Genomic DNA, 10,943 nt, shown 5'->3' on the forward strand with positions numbered 1-10,943 from the left:
ATTCTTTTTGTTTGTCTTGTTTTATTTTTTACATGGTATTCAATGCAGCACATTTAAGCGTTTACAATTATGTATTATATCTTCAAAGTGAACAAAAATATATAAATAATATTATAAAAAAACAAAAATGGATTATATCATACACTATGGTTTGTTTCAATTAGAGACAAGCTGGTACACAAATAATTCAAAATTTTCTTTATATAAAAAAAAGACCTCTACTCTCTAGCTCCCGTAGTAAGACTCTTCCACCCTACTACCCAATTTTAAACACATTAGACTTCATCCATCACCCATACAAATAACAGAACTTCATCCCAGCCTCCTGCTTCGACTAATCCTAGGATTGATGCCAGTAAGTTCCCCTTCATAACTAAGCTTCGGTCGCTTAACTTCACGCACCTGCCCCTTGCGGCTATTGACCGCTTTTTTATGCTGTAACTGCATAAATTTAAAAAGAGCACATCAGAGAAAGGAAACCAAGCAATCACAGAAGAAACATAATTCACAAGATGAACAAAACAATAGTTCTAATCAAGTACCTTGTACTTCTTCCGTGGATTTTTTATTTGCTTCTTTCGATCACGAGTAAGTCCTCTATTTTTCTCCATCTAAAAGTATATATATAAAAATAAAAATAAATATTAGGACAATCCATAGGAATTTATGAGATTTGCCATACTTTTTACAGGAGAGAGTGAGCTTGTAGTTTACCTGCATGGAAATGTGACGTTTTCCATCAGCAGTAATCTCTAGTTCATATTGATCTTGTGGGTTTCTGAAAGACAGATTATTGTGAGAAACATGCCATGATGCCAATTAGAAAAGTACATGATGTGACAAAAGTTCAGTATCTCACCTTGAAAACTTCGCTGCCTTCAATTTAAGCTTGGCTTCTTTTTGTTTTTTAACTAAATTGTAGAAGTCTGCAAATTCGTTATTATCTTCATCACTATCCCCAGCATCAGCTCCATTTCCAGTTTTGCCACCCAAACTCTCTGGCTCGTTATCAAGTTCAGCATCATCATTATCTTTTGACTTGATTCCGGCTCTAGCCAGAACCCGAAGTTCGTGTTTCCATCTCCTTTCTCCTAGATCATCTCTTTCTGGCAAGTCATCGTCGCCAGAAACACCCTTTCAAAAGTCGCAAGAAAATAACAGTTAATACCAGGTTGCCAGAGAATGTTTTTAGCCAACAGTACATAAGCAGTCTGATTATACAGATATCTAATGTAAAACAAATAAATTCAAATTTCCTGGTGGGGTGGGGGGAGAGAGGGGTGGTGGATCTTCTGACCTGATTAATAGCAAAGAAGATACTAGAAAAACTAGCAATCGCTGGACAATGTAGACATAATGAATAGGATCACAGACAGATGGTGTGATTCAGAGCAAAGGTATCAAGTTTGGTAGTAAATAATATTGAGCAATGAGCTTATTTTACTGTAGTACAAGTTGACTATGTATACCTGTCCAGAAATAAAAGTCACATAGTCCCTCCCACCGCCTCAAATTCAGCATATAAAAGAATTTTACTCAAAGACCCATTATTACATACTTATTGTTTGGCCATTCCCATAGTCTCCTGGTCTCTACATCACTCTATATAGGCAAGGGTATCATGGTAAAAACCAATCACACAGCATAGCTAAAATAATACGCTTACTTCATATGTGATGCTAATATCTCTGGACAAAGTGAAAATGTTTTTTGCAGTGAACAGTCCTTCACAAGCTGTAGCTAGAATGTTGACGCTCTCTTTAAAAAAGTAGAAAAACAAAACTTAAGCCACTATGAAGCTTACAAAGTCTACTCAAAAAAAAAAAAAAAAAAAATACGGGAATGCCAAACCATGCTCTCCAAGGCATGAGAAATTTTAGCATTTATATCAATTTAAGTTATCAAAGTACGGGAATGCTGCTACAAAATCAAACACATTGCAATCGACATATTGACACAGGGATTATTGTCAAAAGAAAAAAGTTAACAATGTACCTTGAGCCTGTTTCCCTTGGCAGGAACGATCTGGGAGAGTTTACTAGAAAGAGTGGAGGCACGCCTACTGCCACGAGTAGCACCCTCCAAAGCCATGACATCATCATCATAATCATCAGTCGTTTCAAGCTTTCTGTTAATTTTACCAATCACACCACAACAAAATCATATATTTAAAATAAAAAAAAAAAAAGGTCCATCTCACATAGCAAATATTCGTGTTAAACTAGCAAAACAAAATATACCCAGGAATTTTCTTTAGTTTCATGTTCTTGCTGTTGTTGGTTTTGGGCACAACAGAATCGGCTCTCTGCTTCAATTGTTTCTGAAGTCCAGCTCGATATTGCAACATTTGCACACTCTCTGAGCTCATTGGCTGTTCCTGCCATACAACACATCATTACTCTTAACTTCTAAAATTAAAATACAGACATGAGAAGCTGCTAGAAGAGATAGAAACAAGAAAACTCTACCTGGTCTTTTATCATCCTAAGCCTTTTCTCATTAACCTCCACAGATTGCTTCTGAACTGGTTCAGCAGCTTCTCTTAACTGCAGTACAGTATAGATATCAGAGATCTTAGCAAACAAGAAAACAATCAAGTTGAGTAATCAAGTTTAAGATAGTGATCACCTTAGATGGTTTTTGTTTCTCAATTGATGACCCTGTGAGCTCATCAAGTTTAGCAAAAAGATCAGACGATAATTCATGTCCTTTCACGACTGGCTTCTGAGCACTTGCAATATGACTTGTTTGGACCAACACATCCTCAAGGTTGTCTGGAATATGCACATCAAGTTCTTTCATCTAAACAAGAACAAGAGAGTGAAATGAAAATTAGATTTTCAAGAACTAGGTTTCAGAGCACAAATAAAAAGATGGAAATGAATCAGATAATTGATATTTAGCAGTTACACTAGGCAAAAAGCATGATGCAGTTACTCTAGGCAACATAAACACAAACAAACATAACCATAAATGTTGGTCAGGATTTCTGTATTGCAAGCAAAATAGAATCCACAAAAGGGAGAATTAATGAATTGATGGTACATCATGGATCATTTTTTGTATATTAGCAATGAAGCAGGTTTCTGCACCTTGCTGCAGAACGATTATGAGCTAAGGTTCGGCATAGAAAACCAGCAAGGGAGAAAAGTAAGCCCAAGACAGCCAAAAGCATATAATTTTAGCAAGCAATGGCAGACACCACTACAATAGAAATAAAGGCAACTATCAAGACATGGAAGATAATGGAAGGAGGATAACTATGTGATGAACCCACCAAGTGAGCACCCTATGGCTGTGTACACAAGGAGGAAACGACCAGCAGGGGGCCAGGTGACAGCAGCAAGACAATGGTGAAGCACCTTTGGAAGAAGCAGACAAAACTAATTAAAGATACACTAAGTGGTGTGGTAGCATCGCAAGGAGAGGGCAACTGCAGTAACAGAAGAAGACAAGCAGTAATTAAAGCTAGAGTGTACTTTGAGTAGCTTGATTGTATATATAAGAAATGAGTAGCATTAGTAGCAGTTGTGCAATTTGAAATTTGAATATCAAGAACCTTGTTTAGAGATTTGCAGCCTAAAGTTGCTAAGGAGAGTGATAAACTAAAGCTATCAAATCTATCTTTGTTCTTCCATCAATGAAACAGTAACTTGGGTGCTATTTCTGTTTATTATTTGTCTGCCATAGTCAGTTCATATCAAACTAATTTAGTTCAGACACGTGAAGTGTAGAGGAATCATAGCAGAGGTATAACAGTAGAACTGTAGAAGGATGGGATAGTTGGTCAACAGATCAAGGCCTCACAAAATCTCTGCAGACAGAGTTAATAGGGAAAGAGATACAAGTAGCTCACTCCAAACATGCACGCTAAGTTTAGATATAGTAGGAAAAAAATTTACAACCACCCTGTAATATCTCATCAAGATGAGCCTATCTAAATGATGACCTAAACTCTCCCAGACCAAAACTGTCTTGGAAAATGTGAAACCCCAACATCTAAATGCCATATATATTGCGCAAGCATCCTCAAAGAGAGCAAAAGGTTAAGGGAAAAAGACCAGCTAACTCAACAGCTCATCAAGCAATTCTCCATATTCTGGAGTTACACAAAATAAAATAAAATAAAATAAACAATAGGAAAGAAAAGAAAAAAAAAAAAAAAAAAACCTTTTCCAACAAGTTTTTGATCTCCACAAGGCGGGCTATAACTGGATGATCACGAATAGGCTGCCCTTCAGATTTCAGAAGAAGGTAAAAGGTAATAGCTTGGCAATAAGCAAGCAACAGGAGTTGTTTCACTTCCAGATAATGTAATCCTTCTTTCTTCGCATTCTCCCCCTTCCTAACCTGTGAGCAACAAAAAAGGCTCAATGTATGGTGAATGGCATGTTGAAATTTTAGAAGGACTAGTCGGCAGTCAGTCAGATAGGAGGTGGGCATCAACTTAACACTAGTGAAACCAAATACGTAGTACTTATTACAGTTAATTATACATTCCTATGATTCACAGCTGTTACAAAAATGATTCCAGATAATTAGTCATCAATTAAACTCCATGCTTCCTAGCCGGGATTAAAAAAGAAAAAAAAAATTACAAGTACAAAGGCATCAAGCGTACCAAGCTAAAAGACATCGCAGATTACATGAAGAAAATCAACATACATTTTAAAATTATATGAAAAGAAAATATATACCTTAGACAGAAGGGGATTAACATGGGTCTCGAGTTGCTTGGTTGCATCATTTAACTCAGCAAGCAATCCAACTAATTCTGGAGCCGAACTGCAGCAGAAAGAACAGTAAGCGCAATAAACATCAGTTGAGCTTGGGTCAGTCAAATTCATTTAGTGCCTTAGTTAAATTAAAGTCATTTCAAATACATGACCATTTGCATTTGAAGTAAACACCAAGTTATGGAAACCAGGAATAGAGTTCTCAAAGCTGCCAGAAACAGTGATTATTTGCGTTCCCTATACAATACCCAACCAAACATTACTTAGTCTATATATCTCAAAATTCAATTTTTTTTCTTAACTATTGAACTCATCCAATATCTCATATCATGTGTATAATACTCAATGAAACACGTGTAATATCTCTAAAACCTGTACTCTACAGTCTAGACAGCTAGTCATGCATCACCCGAACAAAGAATTTTAACTCTGAAAATTCATTCTCTCATTTATGCATTATGATCATGTTATGCACACGAAGCTAAGGGTTTTATAATACTACATTATGCAGTGAAAATGTAAGGCAAATATAATTTCATAGCTCCAAATATAAAGCACTAATGCTCCAAGTATAACATGAGCACCTAGCAATTCCACAGTAACATACTTTTTACAATTTATACCTGATATTATAGAAGTGGATTAATGCATGCAGAATTTTGGAATTCATAGGTGTACAAGAGAGTTAACATGACAATTTCAAAATTCCAGTGTAAAGACATATGCTTGAAAATGAAGTACTTACCTATATACAACATCCATTTGCTCATCCCTTGATAATGCATTCAAATCTTTCTTCACCTCTTCAAACATCAGGGCAGCATCGACTTCAGCTTCTTTATTACCTGAAGATTTTGACTTAGTCTTTCCTTTGACCATCATTTCCTAAAATTATAAAAAGTATAGAATATATACACACCAAGAGACTCCAACAATTGTCAACATCCAAATTTACAGCATCGGTTTCTTTATCATCAAAAGTGGGAAATAGTTGACAGCTTTATAGCCAATAATTACCTCTAGAGTCGGCTCTTGATCACTGTCATCTTGCTCATCACCCTGGAGGCCAAAATCCTCAGCCCTCAAGGACTCTGCCCTTTCTTTCTGCATTTTTATCACCTCTTCCTCTTCCTCTGCAGGGGTATCCTCACCACTTGATTGTGACTAAGATATGAACAAAGACATGATCAACAGGTTTGATAAACATCTTATGGGAGTATCTTGTTGTTAAACTCCAGAAACTGATTTTTCATTTATCAGCACATGGTTCTTTACTACAATTACATCTACAGCTTCTATCTGATTGATACAACAGCTCATTAATGAGTTACCTCATAATCGGTATTTTCACCACCATAGTGGATGCCCTTTTTACTGGACCACACTTTTGGTATCTTCTCATCCTCCTCGGCATCATCATCCACCTCATCATCAACACCACCAGTCTTTTCTCGCATAAATTTCTGCTGCCTTGCCACTGAGAATAATTCACCGTACACCAAGTAATAAGATATGGCACCAAACATAGCTTAAAACATACTAACATAACAGAGAAAGAATATGGGATGGACAACAGGAAGTACACACGTATACAACAGTTAACAACAGAAGAAAAAAAATGCAGCCAAAATGATTCCTTCAGATTAGAAAAATATATTAGAATGGATCTTCTCTGACCAATAAGTTGATGCTACACCAATGGAACATTATGATATGAAATACAAAACTCAAAAGTTTCGTGTAGATACTATCGTAAATCCTGATTTTCCAACAGGACAAGGTGGCATGACCTGGAGGATGTATCCAACCTTCCTGAAGCTGTGTAACATATATGGAGTATGAGATACCTATAGTCTTGCCAACATAAAAGGTAGCAAATTTCTCATATCTCATGTGAAATGTCTATGCTTACTAGAGTATGGCAACAATACTTGGGAAATTACAAGACACTCATCTAATCATATACACAAACAAAATGCCTTATGAAGACACAATAGAGCATCATCCATCCCACAACACTTGGAAGGACCCTTGTCCTCTAACACTGAACATTATTGAAGCGTACTGATAAAAAGAAACAATAAAAGAACTACTCAAGATTAAATAACGCCAATCACATAATCAGTCAATGTAACTAAACACACACACACACACACACACACACACCAACACTCCCAACTTCCCACAAAAGATGGATTTGCTTTAAATTTCACCAAAAATGAGTTTCTAATCATAACCTTGGAATTACATACCAGTAAACAATCCTCATCCCAACAAATACATACAACAACACCAAATTACATCTTACATTTTGCAGCAAAGCCTGTCAAGTTGCTGTCATCTTCATCGTCGTCATCATCATCATCATACTCATCGTCATCCTTATCTTCATCCTCATCGTCATCCTCATCCCCATCAATACCCTAGAATAAAGCATTGAGAAGACAAATTCAAGTAAGACTCGATTACTATAACAACCAGCAGCAACTTAAGTCTCTTTTTAACACTTAAGTTTCAACAGAATCACCATAACTCCATAAGAAGCAATAACATTAACAATTAACAATCAAAGAAAAGTTCATGCTTTTCAGCTAACATACCAAAAATAACCAAAGTAAAACATAACATAGCATTTATTCAATTAAATCATACACACAAATATAAGAAGCAAACCTCATAATCAAAAACAGGCAATTCTTCATCATCTTCATCAGAATCAACATTATCATCGTTAATATCCAATGGAATTATATCCCTCTTCTTATGAACTGCAATTAACACAGTTATTCATCAATACCCACATCCCATTTATCTATTTCTCTTCAAAAGAAAAAAAATACTAATTATCCAACAAAATTAAAAGAGCATTAATTTAGTGCATGAAATAATAATAAAATTAAAAGAAAGAAAATATTACAGACATCAATTTCATCCTCCATATCGTTTACATCCTTATTATTATGCAGCTTAGTTTTCTTCAAAATTTGAGGGCTTTTCTTCTGATTCTTCCCACGCTTCCCCATTTTCTGAGGAAAATAATGCAAAACCCCCAATTAAATAAAAATTAATTAAACCCCTGAAAAATCAAAACAAAAAATTAGCAAAAAAAAGAAATAAATGGAAGGAAGATTAAATAGTGCACGTAGTATGAATTTGAAATTGATAAATTTTCGAGTCTAATGTACGAACTTTCGATCAGTTGCGGCGAAGCAGAGCAGGGCAGAGGGGTTTTAGGGGCGGCAAACTGCGGAGGGGTTTTGTGTCTCTCTAATTGACGAATAGTACTAGTATGCCTATATTGAGTAATTGATAATAATAATAATGAGGCGTTTGGTTCGCGAAGGGTAAACGGAATGGAATTTCGAAGGGTAACAAGGAGAAAGGTAAGGAATGAGGAATGGAATCCCGAAATGGAAAACAAAAAGTTAATTAATTTTACATCTTTCATTAAGTGCAAAACTAAACGTCGTCCTCATTTTACATACTAAACCCGTATTTTGACTTAAACAGACTATTTCCCCCCCCCCCTCTTTTTCTCACTCTCATCCATTGAATCAGCTACTCTGTTTCCTCCATTAAAAGTGGGATGGCTTAGGAACTTTCTCCTAAAATTGGTAATACACACAATACATCGGACACACAATCAATCCAATACACTAATTTTATTTATATGAATGACATTTGCAAACAACTTAAATTGCTGATTTTTCACATATACAAGATTACAAGTATGTAATTGTAAAAAAGACCTTAATAAACCATAAAATTGAAAATAATTTAAATGGGATTAAAATTACCACCTCTTCACAGAGACGTTTAATGGGGTAGCGAAAATCAAAGAAAGAAGGTGGTCGGAAAACACCTGGAAATATCGTAACCCGCGGGTGGAAACGCCTGAATTTTTTGTTCCCACCAACGGGTTACGATATCTTTAGGCGTTTTGTTGGAAACAACTGAAGTTTTCAAAACCTACAGGTGGGAACGAAAAATTCAGGCGTTTTCACCTACGGCCCTACGGGATACGATTTATTTAGGCGTTTCCTCTAAAAAAAAAAAAAAAAAAAAAAAAAAAAAGAAAAAAAGAAAAAAAAAAAAACCCTTAAAGCCGGTGACGGTGGTGCCGTGGTGGTGGGCCTAATGAGGGCGATGTTTAACAACACCCATCATGAATTAAAAAAAAATATGATTTTTTTATTGTAAAAAATAAAAATAAAATACCTTCTCGACAGCCAACACCACCACCAAGGCGTGGAATGAGATCAAAGGAATGATTTGTTACCAAAAAATGCAAGGGGTAGAGAGTTTTGCTTCAGAAGGTTGAATGAGGAGGGAGAATACGGGTTGGATTTTAGTTTTGCGACGGCGGAGAAACATGGGGCAGGTGGAAGAGGTTTTGGCCTTTCAGTGCTGCTGGAGGGTGCGCGGGGGTTAGGGTTTCGGGCTGAGGGGTGGGAATTGGTTGTTTGGGCTGGTGGGGGTTGTGTGGGGTGTTTCAGGCTGGTGGGGGTTGCGGTAGGTGGTAGCTGGGCGAGTGGTGGCCCGTGATGGGTAAGGAGTTGATAGGATGGGTGTTTGTTTTTATTTTTTATTTATTTAATTTTTTTCCCCTTAATTAAGACCTGTTTTTCAATAAAAAAAAATTGTAAAATCATTTTTAAAAATTCAACCAATTACAATGCATCACGTGTCATTATTAACTTATCAATCAGGTTACCTTCTATTTTGAGAAAATTCCTTTCAAAAGTCGTACTATTATTTTGAGATAATCAAAAAGCCATTTTATTTTTGAAAAATTGGACAAAGGTCTTGTTATTCTTGACAATTTTTCCTAATACGGAGCACTAATAATGATACCCCTTATAAACTTTTTTATACTCCCTATGTACGCGGTATATGTTTAAGACTTGTAGTTGCATCACTTTACCATTTATATACCAAGCAAGTTTGGTGGGGCTCGAACTTGTGACGAGGTAAGGGTATTCCCTTACCTTCCCCTCTACTTTCAAGCATTGAAATGTGGAGTTGGGTTGTTTAATCTTACCTTTAAAATAATAATAATAATAATGATTACCATTTCTATTTTGATATTATAAAAATACGCATTGTAACTAATTCAATCAAAATTTATACTTCGTATAGTAACATTTGGTTTTTATATACTTTGTATTACTCCCTCTATTTCATAATTAATATTACGTACAAAGTAATTGATAATTATTTATATATTAACTTGATTATTTTTTGTTTTTTGAACGACATATATGAACTTGATTATGATTTTTTATTAGCATAATATAAAAAAATGATCATGTCTAATATCTATATTATATATTAAAAGGCGTTCCTAAAGAAGATTAGGTGTCACGTGGCACCTTCCTTAAATTCACGTGTTTAAAAATATAGCTTGTATAAGATTTGAACCCACTATCTTAAGTTTTAAAAGTATAGGGTTAGCCATTGAGTTATTACCATATTATAAATCATTCTATTAAAATTAAGGGGTCGTTTGGTTAGGGGTATTTAACAAAGGGAATGGAAATCGACGGGAATCATTCCCTTTGTTGTTGTTTGTTAGGCCACTTTTTCATTTCCCCTTTCCCCCTTCATTCCCCCAAATCCCTCCAAGTTCATTCCCCACCCCCCCCCAAGGTATTTCCATTCCATTCCTTGGCCACCACCACACCACCATACCACCACCCTCCTACCTACCTACATCACCAGAAAACTGCACCACCGCACCACCGCCTACCCTTTGCCGCACCTCCCCCACCCCTCGCAGGCCATCCCTTCAACTCCACCACCCCTCGCCGGCCATCCCCTCAACTCCCTCGAAAAAAATCCCTAATCCTGGCCATCCCCACGTCGCACCAGTCACCGCCCTTCCCTAACCCTTCGCCGCCCCCTGAAACTACCTTCCCTCCCCGGAAAACCTTCCCCACACCCACGCATAGCCCTTGAAAACGCCACCCCCTCTCCTCGAAAATGCCACTCCGACCCTAGAAACCCTTCTAAGTCGACCACCGTGTAATTGGAGGGGTTAGGTCTGAGCGGCGAGGGGTTAGGGATGGGCGGCGAGGGGTAGGGATGGGGGTTAGGGTTTCGTCCAGCCACCACAACCTTCGAAAATGCGGTGAGGGTGTGTGGTTGTGGTGGTGGTGAATCTAGTGATTCCCATTGTTTTTTTACAACCAAACAACATACTACATT

General features: G+C 36.8%; 1 protein-coding gene across 7 annotated transcripts; it reads right to left on the minus strand.

Annotated features, from left to right (window-relative positions):
• Positions 1-88: 88 nt before the first annotated feature.
• Positions 89-9,230, minus strand: LOC110698449 (something about silencing protein 10-like). Of its 7 annotated transcripts, none has more exons than XM_021875878.1 (17): positions 8,955-9,230; positions 7,654-7,762; positions 7,410-7,504; positions 7,045-7,159; positions 6,068-6,213; positions 5,754-5,900; positions 5,482-5,621; positions 4,698-4,785; positions 4,171-4,350; positions 2,629-2,802; positions 2,469-2,546; positions 2,241-2,377; positions 1,996-2,128; positions 860-1,134; positions 715-778; positions 543-611; positions 89-441 (listed from the first exon to the last, which is right to left on the minus strand). In XM_021875878.1, the coding sequence occupies exons 2-17, from the start codon at positions 7,757-7,759 to the stop codon at positions 313-315; spliced, it is 2,076 nt and encodes a 691-aa protein (XP_021731570.1). In that variant the 5' UTR covers positions 7,760-7,762; positions 8,955-9,230; the 3' UTR covers positions 89-312. The 7 variants fall into 7 exon arrangements, with proteins under 7 accessions (XP_021731570.1, XP_021731568.1, XP_021731569.1 ...); XM_021875876.1 differs by having other exon boundaries at positions 7,654-7,812; XM_021875877.1 differs by lacking the exon at positions 8,955-9,230 and adding an exon at positions 7,926-8,043.
• Positions 9,231-10,943: the final 1,713 nt, after the last annotated feature.

This window comes from Chenopodium quinoa, unplaced genomic scaffold (genome assembly GCF_001683475.1).
Source record: "Chenopodium quinoa cultivar QQ74 unplaced genomic scaffold, ASM168347v1, whole genome shotgun sequence".
NCBI classification, from domain to species: domain Eukaryota; kingdom Viridiplantae; phylum Streptophyta; class Magnoliopsida; order Caryophyllales; family Amaranthaceae; genus Chenopodium; species Chenopodium quinoa.